Source organism: Canis aureus, chromosome 27 (assembly GCF_053574225.1).
Source record: "Canis aureus isolate CA01 chromosome 27, VMU_Caureus_v.1.0, whole genome shotgun sequence".
Lineage (NCBI taxonomy): Eukaryota > Metazoa > Chordata > Mammalia > Carnivora > Canidae > Canis > Canis aureus.
Window position 1 is genome coordinate 22724028 of NC_135637.1, and position 22723 is coordinate 22746750.

General features: G+C 52.5%; 1 protein-coding gene across 7 annotated transcripts in view; it reads left to right on the forward strand.

The window, feature by feature from the left end:
• KIAA1671 (KIAA1671 ortholog) overlaps positions 1–22723 on the forward strand; it is a 202032-nt gene that overhangs the window by 86838 nt on the left and 92471 nt on the right. The window contains exon 1 of one of the 7 annotated variants that reach the window (XM_077876100.1): positions 11483–11872. The exons of the other annotated variants lie outside the window; for them this stretch is intronic. Coding sequence (XP_077732226.1) covers positions 11822–11872 — 51 coding nt within the window. The 5' untranslated portion in view covers positions 11483–11821. Of the gene's footprint in view, positions 1–11482; positions 11873–22723 lie in introns of those variants that run through there. 7 annotated transcript variants of the gene reach the window in all.

Consider the following 22723-nt stretch of genomic DNA (forward strand, 5'->3'; position numbering starts at 1 on the left):
GAAATGAATAAGAGAAGTCAGCTCTGTGCCCCACACAGGCTGCCATGAGCACGTAAGGCAGACGATGGAAAGCTGTCGGTTGCCAAGCAGGAGTTAGTAGTCGAGGACCTCGGCAGGCTTTCTAATTCATTCTAGAAATGTTTGCTGAGCACCTACTGTGCTCTAGAGAGAAGTCAGATTCACACCTTTTCTTGGAGGATAAAATCCCATCTGCACTCAGGATCCGATCCAGCATCCATATGACAGTTTACAGGACTGTGTGTGGCCTGACCTTCTCTCCTAGGACATGTCCTATGCTTACTCCACTCAAGACACTCTGACCTTCAGAATGTTCCCTTAACATACATGACATGTGGTTCTGCCCCAGGGCCTTGGCACATGCTGTTTGTTCTCCATATTCCCTCTTCACTTTCCTCTTCTCAGTTCATCTCTCAGCTCAAATGATACCTCTCAGCCTGGCCTTCCCTGGTGCCATGTGTATAGAAGGATCCCTGGCCCGCACTATTCTCTCCCAACGCATCCCTTGTCACATGTAGTATCTCCTCATTGCCCAGTGTCTGCCTCTCCCATCAGAATGGAGGCTCTGAGAGGCAGGGAACTCTGAGTGCAGTGCCTAGGGCATAGTAGGCACACAACATGTATGTGTGGAATGAATGAAGGAAGGAAGAAAGAAAGGAAGGAGGAAGTACCCATGTTTTAAAAAATATTTATTTATTTATTTAGAGAATATGTGCACGCAGGAGAGGCTGCGCAGGGGAGAGGCAGGGGGAGAGAGAGAGAGAGAGAGAGAGAGAGAGAGAGAGAGAGAGAGAGAGAGAATCTTAAACAGACTCCCCACCCAGCACAGAGCCCTACGTGGGGCTTGAGCTCACAACCCTGAGATCATGACCTGAGCCGAAACCAAGAGTCAGACACTTGAAGCAACTGAGCCACCCAGGGCCCCATTTTTTTTTAAGATTTCATTTATTTATTCATGAGAGACAAAGAGAGAGGGAGAGACATCAGCAGAGAGAGAAGCAGGCTCCTCACAGGGAGCCCAATGCGGGACTTGATCCCGGAACCCCGGGATCACACCCTGAGCCAAAGGCAGACATTGAACTCTGAGCCACCCACATACTCCAGCGGCCCCATGTTTTAAAGATTTTATTATTTTAGAGCAGTTTAAGAGTCCTCATAGATATATCCTGTATACCCCCTGCCGTGGCACAGCCATAGCCTTCTGCATTCAGCATTCTGCACCTGAGTGGGACAGTTGGTATAGTGGATGAACCTCCAATGACACATCATCATCACCCCCAGTCCATGATTTACATTAGGGTGTCCGGTCTGTGGGTTTGGGCAAATGGGGGATAATAGGCTAGATATCCATCGTTATGGTGTCGTGCAAAGGAATTTCACCCCCTTGAAAATCCTCTGCTCTTCCTGTTCATCCCCCTCCCCGCAACCAACCACTGACTACACTGATCCATTTACAGTCTCTGTAGCTTTGCCTTTTCCAGAATGTGCTATAGTGGGAACTATACAGTGTGTGGCCTCTTCAGACGGGTTTCTTTTACTTAGCAGTATGCATTAGAGGTTCATCCATGTCTTAGGGGCTCCTGGATGGCTCAGTGGTTGAGCGTCTGCCTTTGGCTCAGGGCATGATCCCAGGGTCCTGGGATGGGTCCCACATCAGGCTCCACACAGGGAGCCTGCTTCTCCCTCTGCCTGTGTCTCTGCCTCTCTCTCTGTGTGTCTCATGAATAAATAAGTATAATTTAAAAAAAATCCACGTCTTTGCATGGCTCAATGGCTCATTTCTTTTTTAGCCTTGAATAATAATCCATTGTCTAGAGGGACCACAGTTTATTTACTCACTCACCTGCAGAGGGACATCTTGGTTGCTCCCACGTTTTGACAATTGTGAATAAAGCTGGGATAAACATCCGTGGGCAGGTTTTTATATGGACCTAAGTTTTTAGCTCCTTTGGGTAAATACCAATGAGTGCAATTGCTAGATCATGGGGTAAGAGTGTGTTTCGTCTTGTACCCTATCATTTTTTTCAGTGTACAATTCTGTGGCTTTAAGTATACTCCCAAAGTCATGCATCCATCAGCCAATTTGAAGATATTTTCATTACCCCCAAGAAATCAAGCTCCCCTTAGCAATCAATCATCAGTCCCCTCGATAATGCTTCCATTTATCCAACCCCCTTGATGTGCCAGGCACTGCGCTCAGTTCATTCTCATGGTGACTCCACAAGGTGAGACTTTTTTTTTTTTTTTTTTTTAGATTTTATTTATTTATTTGAGAGAGAAAGAAAGAGAAGCAGACTCCCCACCAAGTAGGGAGCTAAGGAGCTAGAGGTTGAGACTCGATCCTGGAACTGAAGGATCATGACCCGAGCCAAAGGCAGATGCTTAACAACTGAGCCACCCAGGCACCCCAATAGGTGCTCCCATCTTCCAGATGACAAAGCTGAGACCCGGAGAGGTGAAGTCACTTGCCTGCATCACTCAGTTAGGAGGTAGTGGAGCTGGGACTTGAACCCACATGGAGCCCGTGCTTGGCAGATCTCACCTGAATTGGATATTTCCCAAGCTCTAGTCATTCTCCTATCACCTTGAGTACCATGAATCGACCGGACTAATATTTAGCTAATATTTTACTTGAACTTGACTCATTCTTTTTAATATAAACCTTTATTGAAATATGATTCACACATCATGTCGTTTGCTCTTCGAAAATATACTGTTCAGTGGGTTTTGGTATGTTCACGGATTTGTGTGACCAGCATGACAGTCATCCTTAGAACCCTGTCCTTACTCCCAAAAGGTAGCTGAACCCTTTATTTTTTTTAGACATTTTATTTATTTATTCATAGAGACACACACAAAGAGAGAGAGAGGCAGAGACACAGGCAGAGGGAGAAGCAGGCTCCATGCAGGGAGCCCGACGTGGGACTCGATCCTGGGTCTCCGGGATCACGCCCTGACTGAAGGCAGCGCTAAACCGCTGAGCCACCCAGGCTGCCCAAAGCTGAACCCTTTAGCTGCGGCCCCCCATCCTCTGTCTCCCCTCCCCCAGCTGTATGCAAACACCATTCTGTTTTCGGTCTATGAATTCACCTGTCCTAGGAACCTCAGCTAAAGGGATTCACATGGTATCTGTCCCTTTTTTTTCTTAAATATTTTATTTATTTATTCATGAGAGACACAGGCAGAGACATAGGTGAGGGAGAAGCAGGCTCCATGCAGGGAGCCCGATGTGGGACTTGATCCCAGGACCCCGGGATCACGACCTGAGTGAAAGGCAGATGCTCAACCACTGAGCCACTCAGGCGGCCCGGCATTTGTCCTGTTGCGTCTGGCTTCTTTCACGCAGTGTCCAAGGTCCATCCATGCTGTAGTGTGATGGGTCTGAACTCCATTCTTGTTTCTGGCTGAATCGTATGCCACTGTCTGGATAGACCACATTTCCGTTATCCATTCGTTGGTTGGTTTCCACTTTTTGGCTCCTGTGAACACTCCTGCCACTTTATCAACCCATTGTCGGGTTTGATTTCAGCGTCTCCCTGCACTTACTGTATATTTGTTTTCCAACAAGGAGCAGCATTGCAGGGTTCTTGATTCCTTGAGGGAGCTCCACATTGTGCAAAACCGATGCTTAGTCCATGTTTGCTGAAGGAGTGAGTGAGGGCAAGAGTCAAGAGCCCCCTATGGGAGGCAGATAGGCACCCAACCAGCTGACCCCAGGAAGGAGTGGGTGATCAGTGCCCCCAGGCTTGGTTGTGGGGGTGGGGCCAGAAAGGCTCAAGGTACAACCCAAGCTGGGTGTTGATGAGCGAGTAGGAGTCTGCCGGGTAGGGAGAGGCAGGAGGGGCAACCAGACAGAGCGCCCATGCTGAGCTGGGCTGGACAGCCTGTGGTACAGTGGTGACTTGTCCCTGCCACATCGTTCCCGGGATGGGGGTGGGGGGCACCCCTGTGCTCTCAGGACAGCCCCTCATCACTGGGCACTCCGGGGCTCAGAGGGAAAAATGGAGAATTCAGTGGCAGGGGCAGAGTTCCCAGGACCAAGCCCCACTCCACCTGCCCCGGAGATCTGGCGATTCCTGAATGCCTGGCTCAGATTCGTGCACCAGGGTCATCCCAGGGCTTCTTAAACCAGATTTATAGGCACGTTGCCTCTGGATTCTGCCTCAGGAGCTGCAGCCAGAAGGCAGGCTGGACAGAGATGGGGAATTAGTGACAAACCCAGAAGAAGGGACACGTGCTGTTTCATACTCCAGCCTGTCCCTGCCTGTCCAATGTTTCAAGCAAAGCCAGTGGTCTTGATTTTTTTTAAAAGATTTTATTTATTTACTCATGAGACATACAGAGAGAGAGAGAGAGGCAGAGACACAGGCAGAGGGAGAAGCGGGCTCCATGCGGGGAGCCTGATGTGGGACTCGATCCCAGGACCCCAGGATCATGCCCTGGGTTGAGCAGATGCTCAACTGCTAAGCCACCCAGGCGTCCCAGTGGTCTTGATTTTGATGTGAAATATCACCAATTTTATATGTTGAAGCAAAAAATTAAAAAAAAAAAAATTCAGTGCTGGTGAGGGCAAGTGGGTGGGTCAGGCCACACCCAGCCGCCTTCCCTTAACACACCAGGCATCAGCAGCTTGTTTCACACCCATCACCTGGCTGAATCATTGCCCTAACTCATGGGGAAGGTGAGGCTGGAGGAAGGGAAGCAGCTTGGCTCAGGCACATACAGTGGGCAGGTGCAGGTGGGACTCAGTGCAGGCCTGTCCAACTCTGGGGGCATCCAAAATGACCTGAGTGTCCTCTAGAGGGCTTTCTAGCTGCAGTTGCACTGTTTTGTCCCTCCTCCTCGCGTCCCTGTCCCTGTTCCTTGTTCCTGGCTATCCTCCTGACATTTAAAAAAGGCACCATTTAGAAAAAGGAAAAAAAAAGAAAGAAAAGAAAGGCACCATTTTCCTTGTGCAGTGCTCAAAAATGACCACTAGAGGACGAAATGGAGCTGAGCTAGTTCCAACCTTTCCTTTTATTTTTAGTTTTTAACCCCTTCTGCACTAGAACCTTCACTCTGAAAACGCCACGCCTTCCGCAACCACTTAGGTTTTCTTTTAACACATGCCACTGATTTTGGTACACGTGTCACTCTGTTCCGTGCTCTCTTAAGTCGCTTGTCGGTTTTTATTTCACCAGCCTTGCATCAAGGCTCCTGGGCTGCAGTGAGGACAGTCTCCTGCAGCTCGCACAGCCCCTGGCTGCCCCATTTACCTTTACCCATGACGTTTCCCTTCTGAAGAAATTAGTTTTTGGGGAAAAAAAGGAATTCTGTTTTTATTTTATTTCCCAAAGGAGTGTAGCATATGTGTGTATCTGAGGGATGTGGAGGTAGCCCATCGTGAGAGCCCTGTGAAGATAGAGATGGCATTTCTGATTTATGCAGAAGCATCTCTAGAGATGCGGAATCTTCTGCTTGAACATGGGGTCTCTTGAGAAGGGGAACATTCGGTCAAATTCCAAGACTTGGTTCCATGCCACTTCCTCTAAGAAGCCCCCCAGGGTTGCATCCTTTCCTGTGAACTCCAGGCCCTCTAGCCTCTGGTGCTGCTGTAGTGCTTCTCTCCCCATAGATCATAAGCTCCCTGGAGGCAAGGACCATGCCTCACATGGCCTTACTCAATGTCCCCACTGCTCCACGGTTCATCCTCAAGACGTTCCATGCCGGAGCACTGGCCCTCTGCTGGGGGCTTTTGTGACACTACCTCACCCCACCCTCATAACAGCCCTGGGAGGGGAGACATTATCATCAGCCTCGTCTTATGCCTGAAGAAACTGAGGCACAGGGAGGAGAAGCAGGCCGTCCAGGGTGATGCCGTGGGCAAGATCGGAGTCGGGGTCTGAACCCAGGCTTGTCTGAGTGCAGAGCCCTGCTCTAGACAGCTCCGCACCCCTTCTCCTTGCAGGTGCTCAAGCAGAGCTGCAGGATTCAGTGGGGAGGGAGCTCTCCAGCTGGGGTCTGGGGGCTGCTGGGGCACACCTGCCCACGCCTCCCCTCCTCTTTTTTCTCCTTCTTCTCCAAAAGCGTGTTGGAATGTATTCTGCATGTCCTGAAAGGCACTCATTTGAACTCTACAGTTTAATAATTTTTAGTGGATTTATGAAAGTGTACAGCCAGCTCCAGGGCATTTTCATCTCCCCCGAGAAAGCCCCTACCGGTTAGCAGTCAGTCTCCATGCCCCCTGCCCTCCCCAGCCCCTGGCAACCAGGACCCACTCTGGGTCCCTGTAGCGTTGCCTTTTTTGGACATGTCCTGGGTCCTGGGAGTGGACTCACACAGCGCTGTGCTGTGCTGAGCAGGGGGCTTGGGTGCAGCCAGGCTGCAGCAGGCATCGCTGCGCTTCCGTCCTTTGTGTTGGGCTGGCTCCTTCTGGTCCACGGCCTCTTCCCTGCCTCCCCCACCCTCACTGCCCCTCCGCAGGTGGACGGAGCCCTCTGGGGCCTGCCAGGCAACAGCCAGTCAGGCTGGGCACTCGCGAAGGGGTGAAGAATGTCCTATTTTCCACCTCCCTCCCCCCACCGCCTCCCAGTTGTGCATGTTCAGTGATTTCCAACATCCTGCAGATGGTGACGCCCTGTGGGTTGGCTCTGCCCTGGCCGGATGGGCTCAGAGGTGCCTTTTGGGGAAGAGGGCAGATAACCCCCCCAAGTTGGCGGGGTGACCCCCAGCTTGGGCTCCTGCTTGTTCCCTGCTAGCCAGGGTGCTGAAGGCAGAGTGCCACTATCCAATCACAGCCTGAGAGCCCCCCACCCCCGGCTCTGAGCAGGTTCCACAGATTACTTGTTTCCTCTCCCCAGTGTCCCTGTGGGGCAGGCACCGGCATCCCCCCTCCAATTTACGCTAGGGAGCCGGGGCACACAGGGCTTAGCCAGCCCAGTATCACGCAGCTAGCTAGCACTGGGATGAGGACTTGAGCCCAGACTTGTTCCCCAGCCCCCGGGCTGCCTCTCTGAGACCTGCTGTCCCCTCCCTGGCTCTCCATTTCCCCCTCCGACAGCCTCCTGCTCTGTCTGTGCCCTGAGTCTGTAGGAGGCTGTCAGCTTCTGGAGGACAGGGCCATGTGTATGGCTTCCGCGGATCCCTTTCGGTGGCGGACAGGGTGCTGTGCACACAGTAGGTCTGCCCTCGGTGGGTGATGGGTACACAGATGCAAGCGTCATTTCCTTGTCAGCGAGGCTAAGCTCTGGGAGAAGTGGGAATATTCAGCCCTTTGGGATATGGTTACAGAGCACCTGCTAAGTGCTGGGCTGTGTGCCAGGCCCTGCCTGTGGAGAGCACACAGCCTCGTGGAGGAGACAGGCTCTCATCACACTGAGCACCCTAACATACTCAGAGAGGGGGCTCAGTGAGTCATGCTTCCGTGGAGGGCTTCCTGGAAACATGCCGTTTGTTTGCCTTGGGCTCGAAAGATGGTCAGATTTCCCCAGATGGAAACGGCATTTCTGAGCGTAGACCCTGTCTGAGCAAAGGCTGGGAGGCGGAGGGTCCCCCCATACTTCAGGAATGGGTTTGGCTGGGACAGTACATGGAGGCTGTATGGCTAAGGGCATTGAAGGCCGAGCCAAGAAGTGAGGCACACTGCATGGACAGCAGCAGGCTTGGGGGGCAAGCAGGCCCCTCTGGTGTCTCAGGTGGGGGCCGTGCCAGTGGCACAGGCCTGGACACAGTAGGTGCAGAGGGAGCGTGTGAGGGATGAGCGGGCAGTGTTCCTTCAGGGTGGTCAGTTGAGGGGTGTGTCAGGGCCGGGACATGGTCCACACCTGGGTTGTGGGGACCAGGAGGAATGTGGTGGATCTGGTCCCCAGGCCGCACCATGCAGTTCTGCTTTGTCCCCGTGGGAATGCAGGCCGATGGGCTAGGTGGTCCCATATTTCTAGAGGAGCTGGAGATCTGCATCGCTACACGCACTTCTTCCGAGGCTTACATGCTGGCACCTGTATTCAAATACAACAACCTAGCGTGTCTGTGTTCCTCCCTCCACCAAAATCACCCAACACCCAAACAAAATCATGCCTGGGGGGCGGCCAGTTTTCATCTCCCTTCGCAAATGCGGATGGCAATTTTCGCGACCTCCCATCTCTTTGGGGAGGTTTCTGCTAAGCTCTGATCTCTCAGGAGGGCTACATAGTTATACATTCAGTCTCTGTTTGAATGAATGAATGACATTAAGAAGATTGCCCCAGAGGACACCTGGGTGGCTCAGTCGGTTAAGCGTCTGCCTTTGGTTCAGGTCATGATCCTGGGGTCCTGGGATCGAGTCCTGCACCAGGCTCCTTGCTCAGTGGGGAGCCTGCTTCTCCCTCTCCCTCTGCCCCTCCCCTGTTTATGCTCTCTCTCTCTCTCTCTCTCTCAAATAAATAAAACCTTAAAAAAAAAGAAAAAGAGTTGCACCAGGACCCGCTGTGGCCAGGTGTTACACTGGTTCATGGGGAGACAGGTGGCCCAGGGAGGGCCCTTGGGCTTGAGGGATTGAAGGAGAGGCAGAGAGAAGCAGCAGGTTCTGCTGAAAGAGGCGCTCTGGGACCCCTGCATCCAGAGGGGCCGGATGGTTAATCTGAGGGTAGAGAGCTCAGCTGGAGCAGGAGAGAACCAGGCGAAGAGGAGAGGGGTGTCTTCACTTTCTAGGACTGCTGTAAGGAGCCACCACATCCTTGGTGCCTCAAAAACAATACATACTCTCTCTTTTGAAGCTCTGGAGGCCAGAAATCTGAAATCAAGGCGTCTGCCCGGCCAGGCTCCCTCCAAAGATTATAAGGGAGGCTCCCTCCTGGCCTCCTCCAGCTTTTGGTGGCTCCAGGCCCTCTATGTCTTGTGGCTACCTGGCCCCAGTCTGTGTCTCTTCCGTGTGGTTGCATCTTCTGTTTCTTACAGGGATACTAATTAGATTTAAGGGCTTACCTGGGTCATCCAGGATGACCTCATCCCAAGATCTTTAACTTGATTACATCTGCAAAGCCCTGTTCCTAAAGAAGGTCACATTGACAGGTTCTGGGTGGGCATATCTTTTGGGGTCCACCATTCAACCCGCTGCAGGGAGGAAGACTGAGGAACGGCCTGAGCAAAGGCCCCGTGGGTGCGTGGCTCGCTGGGTAGGGGAGGGGCCAGAGAGGAGTCTGGTGGTGAAAGGCAGGCAGGGGCCTTCAGTGGGAGAGATGGGAGCTCAAGGTATGTGTGTGGGCAGCGGGGGTGCCTTTGTCACCTGCATGCAGGTCGCACCCCTGCCAGGTGGAGACAGGTCCCATACTAGGGACTGACCCAGACTAAGTAGACATTATTTCTGGCCTGGAGTGGGGGGTGCTGCTCTTGGGGGCATGCCCTGGTGACTGTGACTGTGACCATCCCCGGGCTGGGCCAGCTGGGATTTGGGGGATTCCAGCTTTTGTGCCTGCCCACCCCCACCTCCCTGGTCTTGGGTCTGCTCCGTGTGCATCTTGGACTTGCCGAGTCTGATATTTTCCCTTCTTTGTTTATTCTTCCCACCCTGTCTCCATCCCCACCCCTGCCCTGCTCTCTCCCCAACTGTGCTCTGTTCTCTTTGTCCCTGTCTCTCCCGCCATCTGTCTCCTCGCCTTCTCCGACTTTCTTTGGGTTCCTCCCTTTCCCTGCCGGTGCCTCTCCATCCGGGCTCTTCTTCACCAGTGAGGCTTTGTGCTTGGGGACCATGTGCCCCCTCTCCCGTCTCTGTCATTCCCCTCCCCTTTGCCCCCCACTCCTCTCTGGATCCTCTTCCTTGTCAGGCTGGTGGGAGACCTGGTGTGAAGAGCTGGCCCTCAGCAGCCTCCACTCACGGAGGCACGGCGGTGGGGGATAGTTAGTCGGCCAGGGCACCCATCCTGCGCTTCTGTTACTCAGGCGTTACCGTTGTTCAGCCAGCACACTACACACACCCTGGCCACACAGCCAGCCAGCGGGGGCCAGTCCCCCACTGGACCATTAGCCAGCGAGTGAGGCCGCATCCTCTGCTTGTGCCTTCAGGACTCGGCTCTCTGGCTGTGCCATCAGCTGGACCGACCCTCTGACTCTACCATCAGGCAGTAGTCAGCTGGCAGGGCCCGGCTTTCTGGCTGCACCGTCAGCCGGTCAGGCAGTGAATGGGGACACTGGCTGTACCTTCAGCTGGATCCTCAGCTGGGCCCAGCCCCCAACCGTCAGGTGGGCAGTGAGCAGCTGGGACCCATTGCCTGCTGGATGTGGGGTGCCAAGAAGTGATGAAGCCATAGGCCTGCCTTTGAAGAGCTTTGAAGTTCACCCCATGGTTTCCTCTGCTGCTGAGCTCAGCTCTCCCCGTGGTGTTCAAGTGGGTTTCCTGTCAGCTGCTCAGCCCGGCAGCGGCTTGTGGGGCTGGTGTGCAGTGCAGATGGGCCCAGGGGTCTGGAGGGTGGGAGCCCGGCTCTGAGCCAACCCCTCTGCCGAGAACCCTCCCTCTTCCTGGAGGGAGGGAGCAGGCCTGCCTCAGGCGTGGCTCTGGCTCTGGGGTGGCTCGCTCCCTGTGCCCTGGTCTCTGGTGCGGACCTAAGCCGGGAGGTGGTCTTGAGCAAGAGGCCCTGGGCCTTGGTAGCCACTCACCTGCCGCAACTCCCTTTGCCTCTTGGAGTCTCTCTTTACTCATCTGACTGGTGGAGATGATAACGCCTCCCCCATGGAAGTGCCGCGGGAATGAAACTGGATATTTCAGTATTATTTATATTCAGTATTATATTTCAGTATTATTATACTTCACTGAATTTGCAAAACCCTGAAATGCAGAGATAATCCATCCCATTTTACAGAAAGGTTAACCGAGGCTCAGGGAGGTACAGGGACTTGCCAAGATCAGTCTCTTTCGATGGAAACATCCAAGAAAGGTCACCTGGGGGGGGAGGGGGGCTGTCCTTAGATGTAGGTGTAATTTGCATTCTTAATCTCTGAGAATGGATGCTTCTCCCAGTCCCTCCATCATGCAGCTGGCAGGTGGTGGTGACTCTGGGAGCCTGTCTCTCCCTTCTTCAGCAGCCCCACCACCTGCAGGCGTGGACAGAACCCAGAACTTGTCTTGGGGAGCCCCAGGTTCCAGATTTGGCTCAGTTTCCAACTTGCTGTGTAACTGTGACCAAGTCCCCAGCCTTCTCTGGGCTGCAGTTTTTCCCCTCTGCAAAATGGGGACAACCAGACCCTCCTTCCAGGGCTAGACACTTAGCTGAGCCAGAAGGAACTTGATCGGAGCCAGGAGGGGCTGTGCGAACTGATGGGATCCATCTGAGTTGATTTGTTTCCCTTCAGTTGTGAGGAGTTGGATGGGGGAGCTCCCTCTCAGTGTGTGGTCAGGGGAGGAACCACACACGCTTGTACTCACACGTTCACACACTGAGACCCACACACATACACAGAAGTGCATGCACACACTCACTGACGGGCTCTTCCTGCCACACCGCTGAGACACCCTCCATGCCCAGAGCATCCGGAGGTGGGGAGAGCCCAAGGGTCCTGACAACTCAGCTGGGTTTGGGAGGAGCCGCCCCCGGACCCGCCCCCCTGGACCAGCCTTCTGAGATGTTCCAGGCAAGGCTCACGGGACCTGAGCAGTGACATCCCCACCCCAGAGGTGACCGTGGCCATTAGCAGGGCGTCTGGCTGGTCCCCTGGCTGCCAGCCGGCCTCTGAATGATTCATACCGCCTTGAACTTGACTCCGGCGTGAGCAGCCAAGCGGGAAGAGCCTTCCCCATCCAGAGAAAAGCTGGAAGTGTGCACAGTGCCGGCAGCAGAACCCCAGGGCACCTGAAATGGAGTATTATTACTGCCCCAGCTTGCTGAAGCTCCTACGGTACCTCTGGGTGAGTGTGGCCGCCTGGACTTGTACTTTCTTTTTCTTTGCCTCATGCCAAGTTGGCTTTTGGGTTCTGTCTGGCAAGCAGCGTCTCTGTTTTCTTGAGAAACGGTGGTGGTTTCAAGGTGGAGGGAGTGTTGGGGAAAGGGGGGGCCGTTTGGTTTGAGAGGCAGAGCAAAGAGAGAAGAGCAGAGTCCAGACTGTAGCGATCACTGCTTCCCGGGAGCCGGTCACAAGTTTTCCCAGTCCTCGAGAAAAACAAGAAAAACAGGGCCACCCTCTAGTGAGGTTTTCTGAAAGTGACATTTCTTTGATTTAAAGGGCGAGTCTCTATTCTGAAATTATATCCCTCTTGCCTTTGTGTGTGAAAACATCCTGTCTTTTAGGAGATGAAAAGAATAGATTTCATTTCCCTTTCAATGAACTTAGCAAAAGAAGTTAGGATCCTTGCATTGCGTTCTCGCCTCTTTTATAACAGAGAAAAAAAAAACCCACAACTTCTCCTGGTGAAATGCCAGTCTGGGAACCCACGCACAAGGAAGCGCTTTGTGGGGTACAGAGTGCTTTTTCAGATCTTGTTCTCATTCTGAGACTGATGTGTTTTGCGTGTCCCGGGAAGTTGCTTGCCCTCTCTGGGCCTCTCTTTCCTCATCTATGAAACTATGGGGTGGGCGGGAGGCGATGGTGGGTTAGGTGACATTCATCAGGGCTCCCTGAACAGAGGGGCTTGGCGGACAACTGTCCTGAATGGGGCTTGGAGTTTTCCAGAACATTTTTCCACCGGGTTGAGGACGCCCAGAAGGCAAAGACTTGGGAAATTTTATTTATCCCCCCACTGAACGTTTGCAAATATTTCAGATGCCTTCTCACCCAGGGAATTTTCCGGAGCTCCTAAAAATACAACTTTAGGAAACACTGTTCTATCCTGGTCTCTCCCCCAGCGTCTGTGCTCCCTCCCCAGCGCCCCAGGGAGCAGCTGAAAAACAGGAGACCCTCCCAGTCCGCATCCTGTGATCCCTGATGTTTGAATATTGTCACATTTTAAATGCAAGGCGACATTTATTGACGTTTCTTAGCTTTTTTAAATTATAAAAATAACATGGAGACACGGTAGAAAATTTGGAAAATCCTGAAAAGCATATAAATGAAGGTAGAAAACAAGTCACCTGTGATCATTTATTTGGGTCTTTGATTTCTCTCATCCGCCGGCTCTTGATGACCTTATTGTGTCCAGGTGTGTGTCAGGCTCTGGCTTTGCTGTGAGAGAGGCTGCAATAATGTGGTTTATGGTAAGAAATGCATATTTGGTCTTCCTTCCCGTCTCTGGCACCAAGTTCCTAAAACTCTGGAATTTTCTAAGTGATAAGGAGCAATAAAAGTGTCTTGATATTATGGTAATGAGCTGACTTTTTGGACCCCACCTAAGGATGGGGGCTGGTTGCCAGGGTAATTGGGGGAATTGCCAGATTTCGGGGGTGGGGGATGATTGGGACTTTCAGTCCCACCCATGACCCCCAGGGAGGGGGTTGGAAGTTGAATGAATCCCAATGGCCAATGGTTTAATCAATCGTGCCTGCGTAATGAATCTCAAAACACAATCGTAATGAAGTCTCAAAACACAAACAAATAAACACACAACAACCCAAAAGGACAGCAGGGGCTTCTGGGTTGGTGGACACATGGAGATTCGTAGAGAGGTATGAGCTTGCTCCAAGGACCTGGGGGTTCCACACCCTCTCCCCAAACCCTGCCTTGTGCATCTCTTCCATCCGACTGTTCACTAGTTCCACCCTTTTATAATGAACTGGTAAGTAAGATATTTCCAAGTCCTGTGAGCTGCTCTAGCAAATTAATCAAACTCAAGGAGGAGGTGGTGGGAACCCCGCCCCCACCGCACCCCCAGCCTGATCTGAACCGTAGCAGGCTGCAGGTTGGTCGAAAGCACAGGTGACAGCTGAGACTTGCGATTGGCATCTGAAATGAGGGGGCAAGCTTGCGGGACCGCGCCCTTAGCCCATGGGATCTGCTGCTGCCTCCAGGCTGACAGTGTCAGAATTGAGTTGAAATTGTAGGACACCCAGCTGGTGTCAGAGAACTGCTTGTGGGTGTTGGGGGAAAACAAACAAACAAACATGTGGGAATTGGTGTCAGAATCAGAAACACAGAGATGACCAAGATACGACCCATCATCCCTGGGAACTTGGAGCTCCGTGTGGGAGCTGGCCACATCAGCAGGCACTTAACACACACTTCCCAGCAGCAGTTGGGAACTAGGATCAGATACTCAGTGTGCAGGGGTGAATGAGAACCTTGGGGGGACACAGGCCGTGCATAAGAAATTGGGACAAAGGCCACATGTGTGTTAGGGGGAGGTGGCACACAGAGCTGTGGACGACTCGGCCTCAGCTTCCCAGACGACTCGGTCTCAGCTTCCCGGGAGGCTGTGCTGGGCGATATGCCGGAGCTGGCAGGTGACGCTAGGGTAGGGCAGGGGGAAGGTGTGCCGGCAGAGGGCACAGCCTGTGCAGAGGGCTGGGGTGGGCGGGACAGAGGGCCAGAGCCACTGGCACGCTCAAGACCCGTCCCAGGAACCAGTGTGAGCTCACCCTGGCTGGCGGGAGATGGGATGCTGTCAGCATCAGGTGGACAGAGACACAGCTCCCTACCTGGCTTTGCCCCCATCTCTCTGTGTCACCTTGGGCGAGTCTCTGCTTCTACAAGCCTTAGTATACCCATCAGAACCATGCAGGGGTATGGGGTGAGGTGGTTTAGAAGGTCTTCTGAGGTGTGAAGCCCAGAGATTTCCAGTCGGTCACCTGCCTCCTGCGGGTGGCCAGGTAGTGCAATATGGAGGTACCGTGTGTTCTCACTGCTGGCTTTGCACTTACCTGCAATCTCTCCATCTTCTGCTTTGCTGAAGACAGCCTGGTGCACGTATAACGGGATTAGCCCTCTCTCTGGAAATTTAAGCTAGAAGCTCTTGCTTGTTGAGCTTCTGAGAAAGATTGGGAACATGGAAAATCCTCAGGCTTCAGATCTGGATTGTAACAGAGCCCCATAGCATTGCGCAGGCTGCTTCACCTCACCGGACCTCAGCTTCCTCATCTGTGAAGTGGGGACATGCCATCTTCCTCATTTGCTTTGTTGGGACATTCCTGTGAAACCTCTAGCTTATTTCTGAAGCCTAGAAACTGCTCCTCAGCAAATGTTACCTCTTCCTCTGTCCTGGAAACCTACTGTCGGACTGAGGATGACCAGCTGACCACTGCCTATTGCACAGGGCCCGGAGTGGTGGTGGGCAGGGGGGAGGATGTCTCTCCCTACCTCTGCTACAGATTCCTACTCCTTCTCATTCATTGTCCCATTATCCTATGTTTTTTTTTTTTTTAAAAAAAAGGTTTTATTTGTTATTTTAGAGAGAGTGCAAGGGGAGGAAGAAAGGGAGAGACAATCTTCAAGCCAACGCCTTGCTGAGCACAGAACCTGTCGCAGGGCTCAATCCCAGGACCCTGAGATCATGACCTGAGCTGAAGGCACACGCTTAACTGACTGAGCCCTCCAGGCACCTCTTGGTGCAATACTCTTAGAGAAATGATTAACTAACTTTCCTTCAGTAGTTCCCATCCAGGGGCAATTTTGACCTTCAAGGAACACTTGACAATACCTGATGGCATTCTTTGACTGTCACAACCCAGGGGAGGGGGGGAATGCTACTGGCATCTGGTGGGTAGAGGCCAGGGATGCTGCTGACAACCATCCTGGCATGCATGGGCTGGCCGCCCACCCCCCAAACCCCATCACAGAGTGAGGAAACCCTGCTTATATTTTGCCCATAGGGGATCCCTGGGTGGCTCAGTGGTTTAGCGCCTGCCTTTGGCTCAGGGCATGATCCTGGGGTCCTGGGATTGAGTCCCACATCAGGCTTCTGCATGGAGCCTGCTTCTCCCTCTGCCTGTGTCTCTGCCCACCCCCCCCCCGCCCTCTCTCTCCCTGTGTCTCTCTCATGAATAAATAAATAAAATCTTAAAAAAAAAAGAATTTCACCCACAGTGGGGCAGGGGGGACTACGGGTTGGTCCACTGAGTACTGGCTGTCCACATCTTTGGACGTGCCCACTGATAACACGAACACTTGGCCACATCCCTTAAAAACACTTTGTAGACATGATGTTTAATGGCTGCTTAGTATTGGTGCTTGTCACCAGCCTCGATGTATTAGGTCTTCTCCCATAGGTGGACAGGATGCGCTCCCAGGCACTCGCCTTGTGCATCACTTGGTCGTTCTCAGCTTTAAATCAGTTTTTTTTCTGCCCCCCCCCCGCTTGAGTTTGTGAGTGAAAGAAGTGGGGGAGCCCTTCTCACCTCCTCCGACTAGTCCGAGGTCTTGTACACAGCTCTCATCTCCCTTCCCCGGCTTTGAATATTCATTCCCTTTCCTCCTTTGTGTGGGGGAGGCGGGGGTGCTCTCCGGGGGCTGACACCTGTTCTATGCAGTGTCCAGTGTGGACAGCACAAGTAAAACACATTTCAACCAAAAAAAAAAATTCAGTTTTTTCAAGTTTTATTTAAATGCCAGCTAGTTGACATACAGTGTGGTATCAGTTCCAGGTGATTCGGCACTTCTGGGCATCACCCTGCGCTCATCACGACAAGTGCACTCTCAGCCTTAAATCTTTATCTACTTTTCAGGTTATTTTGTAAGTCAGCCTCTTAGGGACCAAGCATGGGCTGCTCTAGGTTTCTGCAGACTTGTCATTTGTGGGTGGGATGTCGGTGGCTTCCTGTCAGTGGCCCGAGTCCGCCAGCCACATACCTGCCGTTCTTTCTTGGGGGAGGAACAGCCCACCCCCATGGTCAGGCCCCTTCATCAGCCAGCATCAGCTGTGACGCAGTGGATGGAGACTGTTTCTATTTCACATCATTAGTAACTGTAGCTGGCAGCTGAGCTGCCATGACTGTTTTGAGTTACTTAATCTCCTGGGATAACCCAGCCAAACAGTCCCAAGGCTGGTGGCCTTTTGGGGGCATTGGCATCAGACTGGTTGCTTGAGGTTGTCATTGACAACAGTAGTGGCAGTGGGTGCAATAATAATAATAATAATAATAATAATAATTACCAATGATAATTAATAACGGCCACCAGCCCCAGCACTGTGCCTACCGAACACTTATAATATCCTGGGCTTAGTGCCTTCCAAGGATGTCTCATCCCATCCTCATGAGAACCCCCTGGATAGATTTCACGATCACCCTTGTTTTGCAGCTAGGGAAACTGGGGCCCAGAGAGGTTTAGGAGCTCATGCAAGGTTCCCCAGCTAGGAATTGTCAGAGCCTGAATCTGACTGAGCCCAGGTCTCCCTTGTATGTCACTTCAGCTACTTCCTGGAGCTCATTCTTCTGATTTCTCAGATGGTGAAACTGAGGCCCACAGGATTGAGGTGACTTGCCAGCCTACAGGAAAGCTCTTTATCCACCAAGCTTTGCAAGGTGGAAGATGAGAGAAGAATGTTGCATTGGGCCATGCCGGAGGCAAGTCCCATTACTGCTCTGGGCCTCAGTTTCCCAAGGTAGCTCAGCCCACCTTGCAGGGCTGTGCTGAGGATTCACCGAGATAAGGAGCATTGGTATCCTTGGCACAAGGCTGGACTTTGAACGGGTGCTCTGTTTTCAGATGTTCTTTTTTTGGAGGGTGGAGACACCTCTGATATAATGGCAGAGACACCCTGCACTGCCCCCTCCCCCCAACACATGCAGACTTTCCTGGGCCTGGTGAGCCTGGGAGGCTGACTTGTGGCTGGCCACCTACCTCTCCTCTGTGTCACTCACAGCTAAGGAGGTTACCACAAGGTCACTTCCGGCAGCTTCTTCTGGAAGATGCCACGTGGCATGCAGTCCGAGATCAGGGTCGGTACCCTGTGTTGCTGGTTGCGCCTGCCTCTTCCTCCCTGCCAGGGTGGGTGGTTCAATGGCTCGGTCTGCATGGAATGATGGGGGAAACCACTTTGTTTCCCTCTGTGGTTGGTTGGTAAGCTTCATCTCCCCATGCTTGACTCCATGACCAGATTTGTTTTTTTAAATGGAAAAATGTCCAAATGTCTAAATGTGGTTAGACTGGCTGTTCTTTTCTCGGGCTTCCTTGCTACTTGTTGATTGCACTACTCAGCCTGTCACCGCCTCCAGGAGACAAGGGTGTATACGTGTCCGGGTCTTTAACCTCCAGGCTCACCCACAGGTGGCATTGTGATGATCCTCATGACAACCCCAGGAGGTTGGTGTTATGGTTATTTCACATCTGAGAAAACAAATTCCCAGAGGTTGAGTGGACCCGCCTGATACTAAAAAGCCTGTAAGGGGCAGAGCTGGGATCTGAACTTGGGAAGTCTGACATCGAAGCTGATGTACTCAGGTACCGCACATGCTCCCTCAGGCAGAAGGGCCACCGTCCTGTTCACTGCTGAGTACCCAGCCCCTGGTACAGCTTCTGTCACCTACTGGTTGCTGATGGACCACCCGACTGACCCAGGGGGTCAGAGATGCCATGAGGATGAGCTGGCCATGATCTTGAATGTGGTGCCTGGCACTCGGCACAAGCCTGTCAGCAATCACCATTGCTCCTGTTGTTTTTATGACTAGCTTCTGAATCTTAGATCTTGGCACCTTCAGAATGCCTGAAGGCTTGGTTTGGCTTTCAGTGTTTGTGGCTGAAATAGAAGAACTGGCTATTTTTGTGCTGTTTGAGTTGGGCCTGGCGCTTGGGCCATAGCCTGCCTCACGAGAGGTTTGCATCTGACTGGAGCCATGAGCATGAAGCCAAGTTGCAGAGCAGAGAACAGGGTCTTGGAGTTAGGCTCTTCTGGTTTCTGATCCCTGCTGAGCTGCTTACTAGTGGAGTGTGGGACTTAACCTCTCAGAGAGTCAGTTTTGCCATCCGTAGAGTAGGAATGATGATGATGGCATGTCCCTTGTGGGATGTCCCAAGGACTCAATGAGGTAATGCAAACGAAGCCAGCCCATAGTAGGTCTTGAATGAGTGTTTGCAACTGATGCCAGTATAGACTAATAGGCCCTTGATTCAGTTCAGTTAAACCCATGTGCTAGGCCCGATCTAAGTGCCTGGGATACATCAGTGAACAAGATGGGCAAAGATCCCTGCCTCAGGGATTAACATTCTAGTGGGTTCAGGCAATGAACAATGGGCATGACACCCAAGAACATGGATAGCATGTCAGGGGTACAGTGTGCTGTGGGAAGAAGGAAGTAAGCAAGTAAGAAAGCTCGGGAGGACTTGATGTGTGGGGCCAGTGGAGGGGCACCCTGAGAAAGTGACATTTGAACAGAGACTTTGTAAGAGGGGGCCCCTCCAGGCAGGACCACCATCCCCCGTGAGTCTGCAGGATCCTCAGCGTTAAATGGAAATAGGACCCTTTGATGCTGGCGGCTCCTCAGGCTTGCAGGGCCCCTCTTGGGTCCTTGGTGGGCCTCAACTACCCTCCTGTCCCTTGGGAGCTTCATGCTGACCGGCTGAAATGAACCCTGCTCTCGGATGGAGGGCTTTCAGGCTGGCAGCCCTGGCTGTCCCAAAGGAGCCGTTGCTGAGTTTCAGACATTCCAGGGCTCCAGGAAGGGACATGCCAATTCTCTGACGTCCAAAAGGAATGATAAATGCAGAGTAGAAACTCTGGGGGGAGGTGGGACATGTGGGCAAAACACTTCTGGGGGCCAGGAGTCCCAAGTGTGATTGCTGTGTGACCCCAAAGCCATTCCCTGCCCTCTCTGGGCCTCAGTTTCTCTATTAGTATAATGAAGTATAGGACCGGATTCTCCTTAGAGTTTTTTTTTTTTTTACTGTGCACAATCTCCCGATTCTAGGAGTTCAGTGAAGAAGGGAGCTTTGGGGTCAGACAGACCTGGGTTTAAATCCAGCCTTTCCTGCTGTGTGACCTTGAGCAAGTGGCTTCTGTCCCTGAGCCTCAGTTTTCTTTCTGGGGATGAGAAACCCCCCTTTCTCGATGGAGATTATGTAAGCATCTCATTGCGGGGACCAGTAGGGAGAGCACTTGGCACACAGTAGGCACTAAACAGAGGGGAGCGTGCACCTTTTTTTTACATTTCTTCCCACCACGGAACCTGCTAGGTGCAGGAAGTTAACCAGCTGCGCCAGCGGAGGGCGACTTCCAGATTGAGACGCTAGAGGGCGTTCCTGTCTTAACAAATCGCCTTGAGCAGTCGTGGCCTTTTTATTTTATTTTTTAAAATTTTTTTAAAAAGATTTTATTTATTTATTCATGAGAGACACACAGAGAGAAGCAGAGACGCAGGCAGGGGGAGAATCAGGCTCCGGGACTCAATCCCAGGACCCCAGGATCACGACCTGAGCCAAAGGCAGATGCTCCACCACAGAGCCACCCGGGTGTCCCAGCAGTGGCCTTTCCAGTGCAAGGCTGTACCCTTTACACACCTGAGGGTGTATAACCCTTTTCAGCGAGGCAGGTGCCTGGATTATCTCCATGTTACAGATGCGGACGCTGAGGGAAACCTGACTTGTCCGAGGGTCGAACATCAGAACCCGGTTTCTGGGGCAGGGCTTTTTCACCTGGAGCCTCTGGTCACTCTCTGCACCCCGCGGTCTACTGCAGCCTGAGGAGTCATAGAAGCTATTGCCATAAGTTGATGAGCCGGGCCAGCCCCTGGCCCCTGGTGATTTGGGTCCAGTATGGGGAAGGGAGTATGGTGTAGAGTGTAAATGATCCAGGGGGGTTTGGGTAAGTTTTGCTGAATCCTAGGATGTTGGTTCTTGGAGAGATGTTGCACCTGCAAGGTTTTTTGTTTTTTGTTTTTTGTTTTGTTTTGTTTTGTTTGTAGCAAATCTGGCTTCAGCCCATTCGTAATGGAGGAGTGAAAAACTTGATGCAGGTCTGTTTTGCCACCAACTTTTGTCACTGGTGGGCAGAGGGCTTTTCCAGTGCTGCAAAGAAACTTGGATTTGGGACTTAAAAGCTGAATGAATAAACCGTTTCTGTGCTTGAGGCAGAACTGGTGCATGGGAGGCAGCCTGGGAGCCAGGATCCTGGGGTGTTGGCCCAGCTGTGTGACCTGGCACCAGTTACTGCCTCTCTCTGGGCCACCACCTTCACCTCTGAAATGCCATCATTGGCCTGACTCGAAGCCGACTTGCTATGCAACAGGCCCGGAGCTGGGTCTTAAAGCCTGAGTAGGACCAGAGGGGAAGGCCATTCGGGCAGCAGGACCGGCACAGGTGCAGAGGCCTGGCAGTTCTGGAAGAGGCGGGACGTTTGAGGGTGTATTTGGAGTCTGAAGGACACAACATAAATATTTCTTCAAGGGGGAAGTAACGTAAGCATAAGAAGGTTGTCAAGAAATTTGGTCCAAATTATTAGTTTCAGAAAACATCTTGTTTAAAAAAAAAATCATGCTTTCTTTTTAAGAAAACCCATTATTTTATGCAGAAACTGTGAGGGCGGGGGGGGGAACTGTTTGCAGATGTATTCTGTTTCACGTTATAGTATTAATATTTTGTATTAAACATGTAGTTATAGAACAGAAGCACATTTGGGACGCCTGGGTGGCTCAGTGGTTAAGCATCTGCCTTTGGCTCAGGTCGTGATCCCAGGATCCTGGGATCGAGTCCCCCATCGGGCTCCCTGCGGGGAGCCTGCTTCTCTCTCTGCCTGTGTCTCTGCCTTTCTCTCTGTCTCTTGTGAATAAATAAATAAAAATTTTAAGCAAATTTTTAAAGAAACATAAGCACATTCATGTTAACATACTATTATTTTATAGTTGTAATATAAATGTATAATAGAGTAACAGGAGATGTTTGTTTACCTCTTCCTGTGGGAAGTCTCCCGGGCTACGGGGGAGGGGCAGGGCTGGTTACAGGGCAGCAAACCAGGTGGGCTCGGGACAGCAGCAGAGCCCTCCGCCGAGTGCTGCTGCTGGTGTGGGTGGTGACGGGGTGGGGGTGCTCCTGGGTGCACGGAACCCCAGTGTGTGTGTTCAGGGGAACCCCATATCAAAATAGCACAGCCCAGGTAGCTTAAACAGCAGGAGTGTGTTTCCTCTCAGTTCTGGAGGCTAGGAGCCCATGATCCGGGCGTCGACAGGGCTCTGGAATCGGGATTCCCCAGCAGCCTCTGCTTGCGAAGGGGCTGCCTTCTTCCTGGGTCCTCGCGTGGTCTTCACTTTCTCCGCCCTGGCATCTCTGTGTGTCCTAATCTCTTCGGAGGATACCAGTCAGGTTGGATCGGGGCCCACCCTAAGTGGCTTCATTTTAACCTAACCCCCTCTTTAAAAGCCCTGAGTCCAAACACCATCACGCTCTGAGGTCCTGGGACTAGCAAGGGCTTCTGCGTACAAATTGGGGGGAAACATATGCAGTTCTGGCCCGGCGGCCAGGCAGCAGGCAGAGCGGTTTGCACCGCCTCGTTGTGTCCTCAGGGCAGTCCTGGGAGGGAAATGCTGTCATCATCCCCATTTCGCAGATGTGGAGACTGAGTCTCAGAGCGGTGAAGTGGCCTGCGGAAGAGCACAGGTGGCTCTCAGTGGGGGGGCTGGGGTTGGGTCCCCCACAGTCGGGAAGTGGTGAAGTTGCAAAAGCCGCAGCCAGGGAGGGAAGGCCCTCTGCAGACCCGGTGCTGCCCCGGCGTGGTGGCCTCTTGGCCACCTTCCCAGGGCGAGGAGTGGGGGGTGGGGGGCCTGCCCGCTGCTCTGCCCCTGACCGCCTGTGTTTGCCCAGAGCAGCCTGGGCCCCTGAAAGCAGCCTTTGTCTTCCAGTTCATTCCTCCCAGAGGGATGACCTAAGTCCCTTCTTGGAAACAAAGCGCTGACCTGCCCCATGAGTT